The sequence below is a fragment of the Gopherus evgoodei genome, chromosome 3 (genome assembly GCF_007399415.2).
Source record: "Gopherus evgoodei ecotype Sinaloan lineage chromosome 3, rGopEvg1_v1.p, whole genome shotgun sequence".
NCBI lineage: Eukaryota > Metazoa > Chordata > Testudines > Testudinidae > Gopherus > Gopherus evgoodei.
Window position 1 is genome coordinate 205222598 of NC_044324.1, and position 18400 is coordinate 205240997.

Below are 18400 nucleotides of genomic sequence, written 5' to 3' on the forward strand. Positions count from 1 at the left end.
GCACTTCACAAATTGATCTAAAGAGCAGGAGAACACAATCTATGATTCTCTCAATGAAGCCGTTCTCCTTTAAAACAGCTGCCTTTAAAATATTATTTTAATGAAGATAAACAGAAATGTTAACGGTACAAGTTGTTTTCCTACCTATACAAGACAAGAAAATACAGAGTCAAAGCACTATACGACATAAGCCAGAGCAAATACAATCAGCATCCTGATACAAAAGCATACAAAGTCAGTCATTTTGTTTTTAAACAGTTTATTCCATTTGCTACCTAATTCCTCAAATAGTTCGGTTTCTAACCTAATACAGACTTGTTTGATTTGAGGAAATTAATGCAACTGTCTTAAGGCTATCTTCCAAATTCCTATTACTATGATGTTACCCAGAATGTTATCAGCTCCAATTAAACTAAGCTGTCCTTGTGACTGCGGACTAAAGCTCTGTGCAGAAAGAGAATTCTATTTCATGGAGGATTTTGAGTTTCAGAGCTTGTGAGGCACAGTTCCCACAGCTTTCAGGCTCCTGGTTCCCCATCGGCCAGCCAGGAAGCCTGGGGAACCCTGTTCCACAGTAGCCATGTAAGCTGCAAAGGAGCCAAGGATCTGGAAGCTTAGGTTCTTGGAATCCAGGGCTTCCAGACTCTTGGCTCCCATCAGACTGCCAGGTGGGTGTTGAAAAACCAGTCAGGCAAGCCAAGGAGCCAGGTAGGTTCAAACTATCTCCATTCAACATTCCAATTTCAATTAACTGGTGTTCCCAATGGAAAAACATTCTGACCAGCTCTGCTGCAGACAACAAATGCATTTCCTAACTAAGGAAATCCATGTCTCCACTCCAAATTTGGTTGGCAAGAATACAAGAATGAAGAGTATCAGAGGGTAGCCGTGTTAGTCTGGATCTGTAAAAGCAGCAAAGAATCCTGTGGCACCTTATAGACTAACAGACGTTTTGGAGCATGAGCTTTCGTGGGTGAATACCCACTTCCTCAGATGCATCTGAGGAAGTGGGTATTCACCCACGAAAGCTCATGCTCCAAAAAGAATGAAGAGAAATGTGATATTGTTTGTGTAACCCTTCTGTCAAGTGGAGTTGGCAGCAACAAGGGTCGAGTTCAATATCTAAGAGTTCTTTTAACAATACAACACAGAAGGAGCTCAAGCCACCATGCAGTAACCTGGGAAAATTTACACACCATTCCAGGCACCTCTAAGAGGCAATACTTCCCCTCTCATAAGCAGTCAGTCTGAGTATCGAGAAGGAAACTTTTAATAAAAAAGGGGGAAATAACTTGGCATTAATTTGGGGAAAATGCTGCAAGTATGTCCCACATGCTGGCCTAAGTCTTAACTGATAGCCCGGTCTAAGTGTTATTTCAGCTCTAATGGATCCATAACAAAACAAAAGACTCGGAGTTGAGTCTAATCAGCTCTGTTATTAAACAGTGGAGAGGGAAAGAGTCAAATGATGTCTAGGACTTTTTGGGCAGAGACCACACCACCAGGTACAAGCACCTGTCCCCACCCACTCTTCTCTTCACTTGCCTTTGGCCCCCTTACGCCTTGCTTAGAGGGTGCAGTTCCATTGAGAGTGACTCTCCCCAATCAGGGCATGCCAAGGTTAGTTCTGCTGCCCCCACTCACATGACAAGGACAATGACCTTTCATCACCCCAGCACCCAACATCAAAGTGACTTGCAATCTGACACCAACCAAAAGTGATCATTTGGGCAAAACAGCTCCATTATGCTGTGCACCTAGGCAGAGTCGGTGTGTCTGTGCCTACAGTCAGTTCCTGAAGGCTTTTCCCCCAGCTCACCACCAGATGTCAGGGGAGAGCTCATTCAGACCCTGCTTACATCTGTGGATGTTTGTGCAAAACACATGTGGCAAGGTGGAGTCCTACTCTACTAATCTTGTCCAATGTTTTGTTTTAGTTTAAACTGCTTAATTCTTAGAGCAGCTGTTCCAGTTGGAAGCTCTGTGGACTGTTGCTTTGCATTCTGAAATCATGGTTGCACCTTGTACTGTACTGTCAGTAATTAGTGAGCTCAGAGAACAGGCAGTATGCAATATATCATCACCCTGGGAGGAAAAGTAAAATCCCCTGAGGCAACACTGAATAGCTGGATCAGCAGTAGAGAAGAACCAGTAGGTCTGTGAGCTTGGGTGCTAACCAAGGGCCGGTATAGCCCATCCTTTTCAAATGCCTTTCCAATCTATTATTATCTGGCTCTTTTCAAAGAGAGCAGGATTGGATTGCTGCCCTTTCAGTATTAGAAGTCTGCTGGTTTTATCTAATTGAGAATCTTCTCCTTTTATGATGTACCTATAACTAATAAGTACAGGGGCTTCTTATATTGCTAGAAGCAAACTATTGTGTTCACAGGCAAGGAATTTTTGAAGATGACTTGTCACTTTGATGTGTTCTAGCTGTCGGCAGTGTCTGAAAACTCAGACTGTGCTGGGCCAGCAGTATTCCATCACATTTCAGCCCAAACTCAATCACTTGTATGAACAAACCTGTCATATGCTGCAAATAGTACGGTTGGTTTGTTTCTTAGTGTGCTGGAGATGAACACAGGGAACTCGCATTAACTGTGATGGGAATTTTGTGTACAAGTTATTGGGCTCCATACATGAATAAATGAATACAATTCTATAGCCTGGGATATACAGGGGGCCAGACTAGAAGATCTAATGAGTCCCTTCTGGCCTTAAAACCTATGAAACTAGGAGCCCGACACCACAAGGAGCATGTTAGTGAGTCAGTAGATTCCCCCTCCCCCCCCCATGTTCACAGGATTTCATCTTTCCCTCTTGCTTTCTGGAGTCATGCAGGAAATATCCTTTCTTTTTTAATGTTGTGTTAGTAAATGTTCTCATGGAAGATACCAGATAGAACTGAAGAGCAAAGTTCTCCTTTTATCCACAGAATGATGTGGTATGAACCCATGAAATACTAGCATTTTCCTGCCAGTGTACCTCATATTTATCAGGACGGTCATCCTTAGCGAGAAGAAGGGGATTTACTCCCCTGGCCTACTCGGTCCTAGACCTTATTCATTGAGGCTGCTAGTGAGGGTGTCAATTAGTATCAATTGTTATGGTGCTTTGTGGGAGTGGGAGTTGGGGTGAGGGAGAGAAAGAGATTTATGTAGGTGAGGCACATGGCTTGGTGCAAAGAGCCCTGTACTGTAGGAGACCTGGGTTCTATTCCTGGCTTAGCCTGCCGGATGACCTTGTACAAGTCACTTCACCTCTGTGTCTGTTTCCCTATCTATAAAATGAATATAATGCTACCCACTGAAGAAAAGAACTCTACAATAGCTAGGTATAATTATTACCTCCATTTAAACAAGTTCTGGCAGCCCATCTGTTGTCCTATTGATGATAGGATTTGCCACCTTCATCCCTCTCTGGGGAGAAAGGGAACCACACACTCCTACCACTCTTAGACTGGATCTCTGGGTTGCAGCCCCCGTTTCCCAGCCATGTTAACCCAACAGATCCAGGTGGGTTTGACCAGAAGCGCCGGCAGACTTTTTGGCACCGTAGGCGGTGGAAGGTCCCGCCCCCAAAATACCGCTGACAACCACAGCGGTCGAACAGCCGGCCACTGAAGTCACCACCCCCAAATGTTAGCACCCTAGGCAACCACCTAGGTCACTTAATGGGTTGCGCTGGCCCTGGGTTTGACATCTGGATGGCCTTTACCTCCATGAGCCTGTAACAGCAGCTGATTAAAATGATTCAGAACCAACTTCTTAAAAAAAAACATTTTTTGTTCACACAGAGGTACGTAGCACACGGAGCAAAGGATTAATACAAGAACGCATGGGACTCACCTACACCAGAATCTTTCCTTGAATGCTTTTGTATGTTCCCTTGACCTCAATTATCTCCATGCCTGCTACAGTTTGAGTCTCTCACCATCACTGTGTCTTTGTCAATCTCTCCCCACCAAGGCAGCTGCTGACAACCCACTACAGCCACCTTCTTCCTTAAACTGGCATCTTTAAGGCTTTGGTATCTCCTGTGACCTTAGGCTAATGTCTGGGAAAAGTAAACTTGGCCAGCCTGGCTGAAGCCTAGCAGAGACATTCCCCAGTCCATAGCTTCCCCCACTGTTCTCTAAGGAGACTTATCTGTCATTGTTTCATTTCATGTTTACTTCCCCCGCATCAGCCTCCTCTGATTAAATGCTATTCTATCAGGAAAATATCATCAGGCAGGAAAATATCAGGCAGGTAAACTAAGATTATAAAAAATAATACACAGAACTCCCTCATTCTCCACACTAGAAAATAGCAACAAAATGAAGTAAAATATCCCCAATCTCTATGGGTGACAGAGGGGATAACTCAGTTTCTATACATGTCCAGGGCTACCCAGGGGTCCATGTTAGATATCTAACTAGGTCTCTCTAAAGTCACCCATCCCTCTAGCATCTGACTGCCTTCTGTCCCATATACATGAAAACAAAGAGCTGTATTTGTTCCAAAGAGAAACAGTCTTTTAAAAGAAATTATGTTGCTCACATAAAGTCATGTGAGCATGTTTTGACAAAAGAAATTACAAGAAATTAAAGATATGGGACAATCCTACCCTGATTCTGACAGTCTCAATCAAGGATCACTGGGTTCGAGTCAATATTCTATACACACAGAAGAAGGACAAAGAGCAATGGCCCAGAGCTAACACCAAATTGCACTGCGCCCCAGGCAGGCTGACAACCTGGTGTCCATTTGCTGATACTTGACCATCTAATTGCAAATAACAATACTGGTCCAAAAGAAATGGTGTTTATAATGTTCACCCATGCCTCTACTTATACAAATTAACTACCTCTGTATTTGCATGTAAAACAAACTGTATACCTAATTAGCAGATTTCCTATGCATTTATATATAGATGCCTTTTAAAATGTAAATAAAAGGTTACCAGGACTCAGAGAAATCTTCATGCCAGAACTGTTTGCAGCAAGAACCCTGTGGGACTTTCTGAATAGTCTTAAAACAAACAGAAGGCAAATGCTTCAGCTGGCAAATAAGGGAAGCCTTCCCCATAGCAACACTGTTTTGGTGCCATTGTTTGGGTGTTTTTCAGTGAGGCATTTTGCCCTCAGTTATACTCTCCTAGGCAAAGAATACACTGTTTGCTTTTCCATCTCATGAAGAATTTATCCTCTGCACTTAAGATCTTACGTACAACAACTGAATTATTTATTTCCACTGTACGGCTTTGAACAGTACTCACAAGCAATTTGTCAAAGATATTACACACCATCATTTAGGCTTATTGTTTCTTTGTCTTGTGGTCAGTGTAGGAGTCGAGAGAAAACCGGAAGGTACAGGACCAGTTCCATAGGGAATTGTACCCATATGAGGGAGCAAAGAACTGAACACTATGTTAAAAAAAAATCTTTATATATATTTTTAAAGCACAAAAGAACTGTGGGGCAAAGTCACCCTTATTCAACTTTTTTTTTTTGAACATACAGGAGAGCTGCAGTCTGTAGGGTGGGTTGGATTGTTTTCTGAAGCAATTTGCCCATCCCTACTTTGAATATATAGTCATATAATTATATATCTTGAAGGACTTTCCATCCCTTCTTTCTTTGTCTGATACCAACACCAAGAGCAGCTGATGAGTATACAAAGGGTGTCTGCATGTCTAATTCCTTCCTGACAAATTAGCCACATGTAATTTCCTTTGGGTTTAGCAGGTGGGGAGTGGATTGAATCTACCCACACCAAGATTGAAATAGCAATTTTCACTAAAGTGAGAATTTTATGGGGAAAAAGGTCAGAAATTCTGCACCAAATGAGGAACTGGCAAAGCCCAGAACTCATCAAATTAGATTTTGAATGTGAACATACTTATATTACTGGCTAGGAGAATGAGATTTGAATTAAAATTAGTTATCTCCAGTTTGCCTAAAATCCATGCCATGCATAATCCATGGCAATGGCATTAGAAAATTCTTTAATTCCTGATTCAAATGCATTTCTCTCTAGAGGAAACAAACCTAGAAATTGGTACAGAGTGTACTTTATCTCCTAATTAAATTACTCATAGACAGGCAGGATTTTCATTCTGACTTGACCATGTCCAGATAGCTGTCCAGCTGGTCGTACTATAAGTGGACCCAGTACATGTTAATACATGAAAGGACTTGATCTTTTTCTGTTGACTCATTCACTTCTCTTTGGTCTATTATACACCAACAGGAAGGGTCAATGGCAAAGCTCCCACTGACTTCAACAGAGCCAGGATTTCATCCTGATACTTGAAGATGGGGTGTTTTGAACTAGCAATACATTTTCTCTCTCTCATTTAGACACTTCACCTATGTACTGTTTTGAATTCCTACGGTCTGGCTTTTGCTGCAGAATTGCTGGCAGTAGCCCCTGAAGTTCTCTCAGTCGTGAAAAGCTTCTTTCACAATTAAATTAAAAAACACAGAGAACAAAAAAAGTTCCACTGTGGCTAAACAACAAAGTAAAAGAAGCAGTGAGAGACAAAAAGGCATCCTTTAAAAGGTGGAAATTAAATCCTAGTGACGAAAATAGAAAGAAGCATCAACTCTGGCAAATGAAGTGTAAAAATGTAATTAGAAGGCCAAAAAATAATTTGCAGAACAGTTAGCCAAAGACTCAAAAAGTAATAGCAAAAAATTGTTTAAGTACATCAGAGGCAGGAAGCCTGCTTAACAACTAGTGGGGCCACTGGATGATCGAGATGCTAAAGGAGCACTCAAGGACAATAAGGCCATTGTAGAGAGACTAAATTAATTCTTTTTATGAGTCTTCCCAGCTGAGGATGTGAGGAAAATTCCCACACCTGAGCCATTCTTTTGGGGTGACAAATCTGAGAAACTGTCACAGATTGTGTCATTAGAGGAGGTTTTGGAACAAATTGTTAAACTAAACAGTAATAAGTTACCAGGACCAGAAGGTATTCACCTAAGAGTTCTGAAGGAACTCCAAACATGAAATTGCAGTGTACTGTGTAACCTATCATTTAAACAGCTTCTGTACATGACTGGAGGACAGCTAATGTGATGCCAATTGTAAAAAGGGCTCCAGAGGTGATCCTGGCAATTACAGGTCAGTAAGCCTGACTTCAGTACCGGGCATATGAGGAGAGATTAATAAGACTGGGACTTTTCAGCTTGGAAAAGAGATGACTAAAGGAAACATGATAGAGGTCTGTAAAATCATGACTGGTGTGAATAAAATAAATAAGGAAGTGTTATTTACTACTTTTCATAACACAAGAATCAAGGGTCACCAAATGAAATTAATAGGCAGCAGGTTTAAAAAAAAATAAAAGGAAGTATTTCTTCACACAATGCACAGACAACCTGTGGAACTCCTTGCCAGAGGATGTTGTGAAGACCAAGACTATAACAAGGTTAAAAAAAAACTAGATACATTTTATGGAGGATAAGTCCATCAATGACTTTTAGTCAGGATGGGCAGGGATGGTGTCCCTAGCCTCTGTTTGCCAGAAGCTGGGAATGAGCAATGGGATGGATCACTTGATGATTACCTGTTCTGTTCATTCCCTCTAAGACACCTGGCTTTGGCCACTGTCAGAAGACAGGATACTGAGCTAGATGGACCTTTGGTCTGAGCCAGTAGGGCCATTCTTATGTAAAAACTAGGTTGAGTTTTTAGCTTGAATCTACCTCTCCTCCTAAAGAAAATCTCCGCTTCTGGACATTTCCTGGTTCTGCCACTGACATGTTGTGTGACCTTGAGCACTTTACCGATCTGGGCCTCTGTTTCCCCTCCCACTCTTTGTCTGCCTTGTCTATTTAGATGTAAATTCTTACTATTTTGTACACTGCTTAGCACAATGAGCCCTCCCTCTCAGATGCGGCCTCTGGGCACCACTCTGATACAAACAACAATAATAATAATAATGCCCAACAGTTGAAATACAAATATCTCAAAGCACTATAAAAGGTGGGTAAATGTTATCCCCATTTGGGGGGAACTGAGGCAGAAAGATGTGGCATGACTTGCTCATGGTAAGTCAGTGACCCAGAGACAGAAGTCGGAATAGTACTAAACACCAGCCTATGCTGCTTGCATACTACTTTGAGGAAAGGTCATCTCAGACATTTAATGCGGTAACTAATAATAGCTGAGATGTGTTATGTCCAGCAAACCAGGTATATCAGACGACACTGAGATGGATTAAATAGAACAAAAAGGGGAGTTTATTAACATTTTACAAGTTCCCTCATTCTACATTCTGTTTTGCTTTGTTGGCCTGTTTTCATGCAGACTCGTTGAAATATTTGTGTTTTCCAGAATGCCAAAGCCAGCTACGACTTCAGCAGTAACGATCCCTACCCATATCCCCGCTACACAGATGACTGGTTTAACAGGTAATAGAGCTCAGTCAGCTGTCACTTCAGGTATTAGGAAATCATAAGATTCTACTGATAGTTTCAGTGTCTGTCTCTCCACTAAACTCTGTGGTTTTCAGCACAGAAGTTGCTGTGTCGCTATTGCCTGAAGATTAGATATTACTGTTTTCACATTGATTTTTTTATCTAGTGTGTTCTCCTGGGAACCTCTTCTATCACTCTAATCAGCTGAGTTATGGTATATAAAGTGTTTGCTACTCCAGAAAGGCGAAGGCATACCTGAAATGTTTGTGGAGGTGATAACTGTATATAATTTTCTGTCTGCTAACTGAAGAAATCATGATACCCAAGTCTGAATTTATGCTTCATAACTATTTTTTATTCTCCTTCCTCCATCATCACGTCTCACCCACAGCCTTCATGTTATTTTAAAGGGAGCAATATGGAGACTGGGATTTTATAAGCAGGAGGAAATCTGTCAGGAAAGGCATTTGAGAACAACTTGAAAATACATGTAAAGTTTTCATAAAGACTTGGTGTCACAGTTTGCTACAGTGCCCCATGGCCACAGTCCCTAACCTCAGGCTACTGTAGCATCAAACGACAAACATCTCCCTCAACACAGCAGGGGGCCAATATGGTTTATTTACTGATGAGCCTCCGGGGTAGGACAGGTGATGGAGCAGCCTGTATTCCCTCTTTGCCTTCTTTGGTACCACACCCAGGGGGGAGATGCACAAATCTGGCACTGGAATACATCAGAAGAGGCCTGCCACTCTCCCTGCTGTTACTTCCAAGGTGAGCTTTGCCCTTACTATATACTCAAAGCTTTTACTGGACTTCAAGTTCTCTGTCTAGCAGTGGCACTTCCTGCCTTCATAAGGGATTTGAAAACTGGCTGAAGATCCATTCCATAAGTAAGCAGTGTCTGTTTTCTTAGGGTAGTCCAGAAACAAGTTTCATAACACCTGTGTCTTTCTTGAAGAAGGAGCCTTTTCCATGGTTACTGCCTCCCCTGTAGCAGCTCCTGAAGCCTTGGGACCTTGAGAACCCGCTTTCCTACTGTCCTGTTGGAACCATCCTTTACTCTATGACAGGAGAGTGTGCTATGCTGATCCCTGCACCTCCTATAGTGGGTTTTGTACCTGCACTGGGAATGAAAACATTTTCCATCGTTAAATGCAAAGCACATGTTGGCTTTTATATCGGCATGTTGAAGCCAAGGTTTTGGCACGGGCAACCTGCTCTCAGTGAATCTCAGCTGGGCGAGGTGATAAGGAGTCAGCAAAGGTCCTGGTCTATTTTACCCCAGGGTAAATCAGGCTTCTCTGCTATCCTCTAACTAAATTCTCTTTAATCACACTCTCCCATCCCACGCCTCCATATGTAGCATGAGCCCCTACTATTAAGTCCTTATACTTAGGGCCCTACCAAATTCACAGTCATGAAAAATGCATCATGGACAGTGAAATCTGGTCTCCCCCTCCTACCTCCACCCCATGAAATCTGGTCTTTTGTGTGCTTTTATCCTATGTTATACAGATTTTGCAGGGGAGGCCAGCATTTCTCAAATTGGGGGTCCTGACCCAAAAGGGAGTTGCAGGGGGGTTGCAAAGTTATTTTAGGGGGGTTGCAGTATTGCCACCCTTACTTCTGGGCTGCCTTCAGAACTAGGAGGCTAGAGGGCGGCAGCTGTTGGCTGGGCACTCAGCTCTGAAGGCAGCACCCCACCAGCAGCAGCGCAGAAGTAAGGGTGGCAATACCATACCATACCACCCTTTTGCACCGCTGCTGGCGATGGCTCTACCTTCAGAGCTGGATTCCCAGCCAGCAGCTGCCCCTCTCCAGCTGCCCAGCTTTGAAGGCAGCGCCCCCGCCAGGAGCAGTGCAGAAGTAAGGATAGCAGTACCATGACCCCCTCCACAACTCCTTTTTGGGTCAAGACCCCTACAATTACAACACTGAAATTTCAGATTTAAATAGCTGAAATCATGAAAAACTTATGATTTTTAAAATGCTATGACCAAGAAAGTGACCAAAATGGACTATGAATTTGGTAAGGCCCTACTCATACTTAAACAAGGAAATATACCTCTCGGGGCTCCTCACACAAATTATACTCACATAAATGTGAAAGGCTGTGCACCAGTTCTCAAGAGTCTGAGGCACCTTAGGCCTGGAGGGTTTGTCCTTCTCATTTTCATGCTTTTCTCTCCCTTCCTCTGTCCTGAACAGCAAGATAGATAAATCCACAAATTCCTCTTTCCAAATCTTTTTTTAAACCCCTTTTAAGCAGATGATTCTCAAGTGGACAGTGGATCTCACATAAGCTCTATGGTCATCAGCTGTCATGTCTCCTGCCTTTGTTCATTCAGAATGATGCCACATGGAAACGGGGGTCCCTTCCTAATTGCTCCATATTCCTTTGTGGGGTACCATTCCCCCCAAACCTTTGACAGTCATACCTCCTCATCTGAGAGGGGCCCACTCTCATCAGGGAGGCTGCCAACCTATGGGCCACCGATGCCAATGGTTTTGCCAAGTCAGCCCACATCCCCGGGCTGGATGTCTGAGGGAGGAGGGACCTGGCTTGCCATTTTGCCCCACTGTGCTGAGATTGGCAATTCCCTCCTTCAGTGCCTGAAGGCTGCTGACAAACTCCACTGCTGCATCCTGAGGGTGCCTGAAGAGCTCTTGGCAGATTATGGGTGTGAAGCGCAGGCCCAGGGTCACTCAGCCGCTCCTCATCATCTCTGTCCACCTCTGAGGCTTTGGATCCTCACTAGTCTGAACCTCAGACCCTGACTCCACCCCTTGCACCTCCTGTAGGAGGGGTTCTGGATCCTAACCAGGAAGGACACCCTCTTTTGACTCGCCACTATCTGCAAAATGAACTATTCCCGCAGAGGTCTCAGCTCCTGCCCAGCTGCTCCCCTTGACCTGTGACTCTCCTCCTGCGCCTGTGGCAGGCACATTGGTCCTTGACTGATCTCCAGTCTCATGAAAACGGAGTACATCCCGCCCCTGCTCCGCCTCTTCCCTCAGAGGCCCCGCCCCTGCTGCGCCTCTTTCCTCAAGGCCCTTCCCCCACTTGCTCTTCTCCTTCATCCCGTTTCCTCATTGCTTAATTCTCTCCACTTCCCTCTCCACCCCGCCCCACCCCCCAGCTGGGCTCCCTCTGTGCCGAGGCTGGGACAGGAGCTGCATCCCCTGACATGGACTCTACACACCCATAAGATGTAAGTGGGAGGCAGTGAGTAACCCCTTCCCTGCTGTAACAGCCAAAAGAGGCTTCACATGGCCTCTTCTGGGAATTGGGGAACGCTAGCCAATGAGCACCCCTGTCTCCCAGCTGGCCAATGGGTGACAGACTCCCAGGGGGAGGAGCTACTTATTGGTGAGTGTGTCCCTCCCTTGCTGCTGGGACAGTCCCCCTTTCACCGCTGGCCCCATCAATTTCCCCCACCCATTGTTGCAGATGGGTGGCATTTTGTAAATTTTAGGGGCAGATCCTTAGCTGGTGTAAGAGTCGTACAGGGTTAGCTTTTCAAAGAATGGACTATGAGGGTCCAATTTTGCTCCTCCTGCAGTCAGTGATAAAGAAAATGACTTAAATGCATGCAAGAAGGAACTGCAAAGTGAAATATTATTTTTACATAAATTGCTTACAGAGAAATATTTTCTTTAAGTGATTTGTGTAACAGGAAGTGGAGAAATTTTTAAAAAGGGGAACCAGGGGGCTTTTGTTAGCAGGCAGCTGCATGTGCAAAATGTCAGTAGATTTTTAAAAGACTCAGGGAGAGGTGTTCATGCTCAGAATATTACATTAACCACAGCTGTTTTGCTTGTAAACACAGATACCTCTTCTAACTCATGCTATTTAAGACAGCCAAAAATCTGTCACCTTAATTCTAATAAACAGTGGTCTCTGAAACAGTAGCATAGTGAGGAATGGGAATTTGGGAGGGCCCCAACTTATGGTCGGTGAGCAATGACCAGACAGTTTGGCTGGGTCCCTTTTTTGGCTCCAGCATTCTGGGCCCCTTTTCCTATCTCAGCTACCCATTCCTCATCACCTCTTGTGTCATGTCCTGTACCCCACACCACAGAAGCAGCAGCCTCTGCTTCTCTCTGTCACATAGTTGCAGCTGCCTGGCTCTGACTGCTGCCTCCTTGGGTGCATGGTTCCACCGATACAGGTTCTTGCAGGGAATCTCTTTCCTAAGTTGTGTGCCTCTTCCCTCCCTATTGGGTGGTGGCAGGAGCAGTTACTGACTGAGTTGGAACAGCTGGGGGAGACGGAGATGCTCCCAGGATCAGAGGCTTTCTGTCTCTTTGCCCAGCCCTTGGAGCAATCTGCTGCTGCTGTTACAGGAAGGAGTGTGTGTGCAGCAGGGGTATCACACAAGCTTAGATTTGGGTGTGCCTGGGTGTTGACTGGGAAGGTCGTGGCCCACCCATGTTACATCTCTGCACTAAGGCCCATAAGGATGGGTGTCTGTGCTGTGTGGCCCAGTGTGTAGGGCACTTGCCAGGGATTTAGGAGGACTTGGGTTCTGCTCCCAGTTTAATCCCTAACTTACTGCTTGATGCTGATCAAGTCACCTCTCTATTTCTCTCCCTATTCAGAAGGTGAGTGCTTGAGGGTCTCTTGCTATGTGTATTATACAGAGGAGCTATGCAAATATTAGCTTTTTCAATTTGCTGGCACTTCCAAAATATTGGATTGGGGTGGGGGGATTCATTTCAGGTCAAACCAAAAATGAAAACCTTCAAAAAAAAAATTGGTGATTTTGAAAAGTAAAAAAATCATTTCAGGTAGAAATAAATGATTTGTTTGACCAAATGAAACGTTTCATTTTGATTTTGAGTCTTTTTCAGCACTTTCAAACAAATTAAATCATTTTGAAGGACATTTTGAAACAAAAGGTTATCGCAAAACAAAAAATCTGAATCTTTAATTTAAAAAATGTTGTGACAAAACATTTCAACTTTTTTGGCCTTTTTTTTTTTTTTTACATGAACCATTCAGCAAAACTGATTATAAATTTGCAAAATGGTTTGGGTTTCCAAATCTGCAATTTTCACCCCCCCAAAAAAAGTTTTGACCAACTTTTTTTGCCTAGCTCTAATATAATGGGGCTCCTTCTCAGGCAGGGCCTTTAAGTGCTACTGTAATATAGATAAATCATTATGAGACAGCTCATTTCTACTTATGCGGCCCTATAAATATTAACACTTTATATTCTCCATGTTCCCTCCCCCTCTCCCAGATATTAGTTTGTCAAACATATTAAGTACTTCTGAAGAACTTGGTCAGAGTTACAATTACCCTTCACCTCTATTTATTAAAGGTCACACCTGTAGTGTTCTCTCTCATTTTTTCAGTCAATATAATGAGAACAACATAATGGATAATTGGGGATTTGTATAAACAGATGCAGCAGCCTTTTTTATTGCATTAATTATTCCTGAGGGCATTCTGCAACAAAAAATTATTTTTTTGTGCACAATATTATAAAATTCTGCAAATTTTATTTGCCAAATAAATATGGAGACTCCAGCCTGGCATTGGGGAGCACAGACCACTGGCTACACAGAGGTGAGAGATCCCTTTGCAGCTCCCTCCTCTCGGGACATGGACTCAGCCGTGAGGCTGCACCCAACCCTGACACAGCGCAGGGACCGGGCCTGCCCTAGAAACACCACATAACCCTGCCCCTCCATGCTAGGTGCACCAGGTGTGGCCAGGCAGGCTCAGCAAGGCAGGATCCAAGTGTGGAGGGGCTTGGTGTGGGGGGAATCCAGGTGTGGGTTGAGAGGGCTCTGTATGGCTGCGGGCGGCTCAGTGGGGGATGCGGGTGCGGGGGGAATCTGGACGCACAGGAGCTTGTTGGGGGGGTTCTGGGTGCAACAGTAACAGAACACTGCAGGGGAGTCCAGTTGAAGGTGCTTGGGGCTCAGCAGGGGTTCTGAGTGGGGGGGTTCAGTGGGGGGTCCAGATGCTGGGGGAGTGGGGATCAGTGGGGTTGGGATCCACATGCAGCTGGTTGGGGATCAGTAGGGTTGGGATCTGGGTGTGGGTGGCTCGGGGTGGTCCAGGTGTGGGGGAAGGGGGCTCATTGGGAGGGCCTGGGCATGAGGGGGTCTGGATGCACTGGGGTTGGACAGATGGTAGAGCAGCTCCCTGTACAGTGATCCCTCCCCCTGCAGCTGAACAGTGATGGATGCAGGAAGTGTAGGTGGTGGTGGTGGGAAATCTGCAGAGCTTCCTACAACCAGGGGAGAAATCGGGGGGTGGGAGTGACCTGGCATTTTTAGAAAGCTTTTGAACATTGTAGCTTCCCTGTGTGATGGGAGCAGTCTGGGAGCAGTGTCACACCCTATATCCTACAGGTGACTAGATAATGAATGCCCAGCCACGCTGTACCTTTTTTCACAGTTCTTTTAACAAGGACGGTCAAGGAAAACCTTCTGAGTTATTGAAAGAAAGTTATCTAGCACATGTACAAGAAACATATTTCAGTCTTTTCGCTGCCCAAAGAGCCTTCAGAAAAGGGTCCTGAAACAAGCATAAGATTTTCACGATGGTGGGATATTTGGAAACCAGTCATTTTCCTACAATACATGTGTCTCTAAAAACATAAGCTAGGAAATATTACAGGAAAAAGAATACATGGTCCCAAGATTTCTCACACCTCTGTACCAGCCTTTTCAACCTGCATTTTGAGGTAGAGGGAAAGAAGATAGAGGCCGAATTTAAAAAAAGAAATAAAACAAAATAATCCAGCTGCCGCAGGGTATAAAGCATAGGAGTGTATGTGACCTTTATAATATGGTAAAGCTAATGTTGTGAGCCACCAGGATACTACAGAGATAACCACAATATACATGCATAGAGGGTAATATAATTTAGGTGTAGAAACTATCCCAGCTGCTAAAACATGGTAAACTGTAAAAAAAAAAAAAAAAAAAAAAAAAAAAAAGGAAAAAAAAAAGGAAAACCATATGCCCGCCCGCCCTACCCCCGCCCCCACTTAGGCCTCCAAGCCTAACTTGATGCATATTTTCAGCACTAATTTGTTAAGGATTGTAAAACACTTTGAAGATGAAAACTATGATTGAAGCAAAATGGGCTGATTTTGAACCTGGGGCCTTCAGTGCCAAAGCACAGACTCGTCCTACATGAGTTTAAAGAAATCACTTTATTAGCTACCAGCAGTACTGGGCTGGTATCTTCTCTGTGGACTAGCTGCTAGAGGAGGATGAGACACACACAGCACCCTGCCTCACTTGGCAATGCTTTTGCAGCTGGTGTGTCGTGACTGCTGCTTGACATGGTGACCTGCATTGTCATACGCTCCCCCGTCTGTGTGTTGCATCCATCTGCTGCCTCTTTAGATTGTGAGCTCTTCAGGTCGGGGCAGTCAGTTTGCTGTGCGTTTGTACAGCGCCTAGCACAATGGGGCCCTGATCCGTGGGGCCTTTAGGTGCTACCATAACATGCAAAATAAATAATAAAAGCGCTAAGTACTATTACTTTACGCTGTTGAAGTGCTAAGTATTAATATTATTATTAGACAGCTCTTTCCAATGCTATTTCTACTCTCCAACAAGATAGAGCCTGCTTGAAAAACTGGATTCTAAAAAAGGCTGAATAACTTTACAACTAAATAGAGCATAATTATGCATGCTAGTATTAAAATAAACATTGTTCAGGCTTTTGAGGGTAAACTGGTTACTCCACATACAGCACTGTGCATTTTTCTAAGTGCAGCAATGGAGTTTTGCTTTTTTCTGGAGCATCTGGTGTTAACTGGGACAAGAGGAAAGATACCAGTCTTGATTAACCAAATGGCCTGATCCAGCATGCTCCTAATGGTGTGTGATACTGTGTGTGCAAACTGGGTGGTAATGTTGATCAGGAGCAGTGATTTACGTGGTCTCTCTTTATTCATCTTTGCAGTCATGGAACCAGGTGTGCAGGGGAAGTGTCGGCTGCAGCAAACAATAACATCTGTGGAGTTGGCGTGGCATACAACTCAAAGGTGGCAGGTATGACACCAGTACAGTGAGAAACCCCAGTTCTGTTCTCCTCACTCAGATTTTCCTTGGGTGACGCTCCCACTGTAGTTCACGGGAGCCTTGCCCAGGTAAGGACTGCAGGATTTGGTCCAGAATTTGTACTTCTGTCGCAGAAATTTTAAGTGCTAAACATTTAACATCTCCCCTCCTCTTACTTTCCTATATTGTTAATATACTTAATTATTTAACAAGGGGAATGGCATTCCTTCTGCTCATTCTCATTTCAAGTCCTGTTTTCATATTGATTTCAATATGAGCTAACTTATTTCTCCTTTTGTGTACTGTTATAGATCTCATCTGAAACAAATCTAAATGTGCAGCAGAAGAAATATACTTGTAGTTGTACTTAATATGATGCAGAGTTGAGCTGCCTCAGATTTTTTTCCTATCAGTTGTGCATCTCAGAAAAAGCAAAATGCACTCCATTACACTGAACTTATCTCTAAGTTTGCATGGGGCCAGATACCTAGCTGGTGTAAATCAATGTAGCGCCATTAATGTTGATGGTTGTTGACCCCAGCTGACAGTTTGGGTCCTGGAGTGCATGCACAGTGATTTCTGTTCTGACGGTTTAGCTGGCCTCCCTTTTCGTTGTTATATCTGAATGATCACCACATCCAGATCCATAAAACAATAAGCCTCCCAAATCGGGCACATGCCCAGAAGCAAAATCTCCATGATGGAATGGCAAAGCAATTTCTACTAAGCAATTAAGCTAAGACAGTTCTATCGTTTTATAATTGGCTCAAAATGGCACTCTCACAGGGAGTATTGTTTTTTATCTGCCACTCAAAATGGTACAAAACTCTGTCCTGACTAGGAAAACCCCAAGGAAATTCATAGAACCAAAAAATCCCCTTTGAACAAATAAAAAGCCAGGAGTTATGGAAAGGATATAAACACTCGTGTTTCAGGAATTAATCACTTCTGACTAATGAGACTTAAAAAGGAACTTTCTGTAGGCAAGTTGTATAATGCAGGATATTTTGCAAGGATTTGTGAAGCAATGGTTATCAGTCGCTCTTGGTGACAAGATACAGGACTTGGTGCTTGTGGACATGGTGGGGTAATGCACTCTATGGGGGTGTGATTTCTAACGTGCACTAACCTATTACGCATTAATTGGACTGTGTAGACCCTGCTGGTTCACTTTCATGGAGTAGTATTTGAAACAGGACATTAAAGAGCTTTAGTGAATCTTTAGTGCACTCCAGCAGAGTCTACAGACCAAGTAATGCACAACACATTCATGTGCTTTAGAAATCACACTCTGTAGAGGATGTTACCCCCTGTGACCTTAGATGGACCACTGGCCTGAACCCAGTCTCGCAGTTCCTGTGTTCCTCTGCCAAGCAAATTATCACTACAAATCATGATCAGCAAAACTAATTGAAATAGTATTATTTGTTCAGGAAACCTAAGCTCAAAAACCAAAGCTCAGCTAGCATGTACAAAGTGCTATTTCAACTTCTGACTCTTTACTTGCAATGAATGAACTTTAAAGGGTTTGGATGATGAGTCTGGTTTAGATCTGCACCCCAAAAAGGGGTGGGGGTGGTGAGGGTATAGATGTGGGTATGTGCATGGGAAAATACAAAATAGCAGCTAGACTTCTTGGATGTGTATACATTGAGGGCATGGCTACATTGGAGAGTTGCAGCGCTGGTGATGGGGTTACAGCGCTGCAACTCACTCTGTGTCCACACTTGCAAAGCACGGCCATCGCTGCAACTCCCTGGTTACAACGCTGGCTGTACACCTGGTTTGCTTGGGGTGTAGCGATTCCAGCGCTGGTGATGCAGCACTGGTCATCAAGTGTAGCCACCAAAAGCGCTGTTATTGGCCTCCAGGATATTAGGAGGTATCCCAGAATTTCTGTCCACAACAAACCGGAAGAATGGCTGAACTCCGATCTCCCCGTAGCTATTT

At 43.9% G+C, this 18400-nt stretch overlaps 1 protein-coding gene across 1 annotated transcript in view; it reads left to right on the forward strand.

The window, feature by feature from the left end:
- The window catches only part of PCSK2 (proprotein convertase subtilisin/kexin type 2), a 194845-nt gene that overhangs the window by 132411 nt on the left and 44034 nt on the right, over positions 1–18400 (forward strand). Inside the window, exons 6-7 of the mRNA XM_030557861.1 lie at positions 8328–8404; positions 16353–16441. Coding sequence (XP_030413721.1) covers positions 8328–8404; positions 16353–16441 — 166 coding nt within the window. The remainder of the gene's footprint in view (positions 1–8327; positions 8405–16352; positions 16442–18400) is intronic.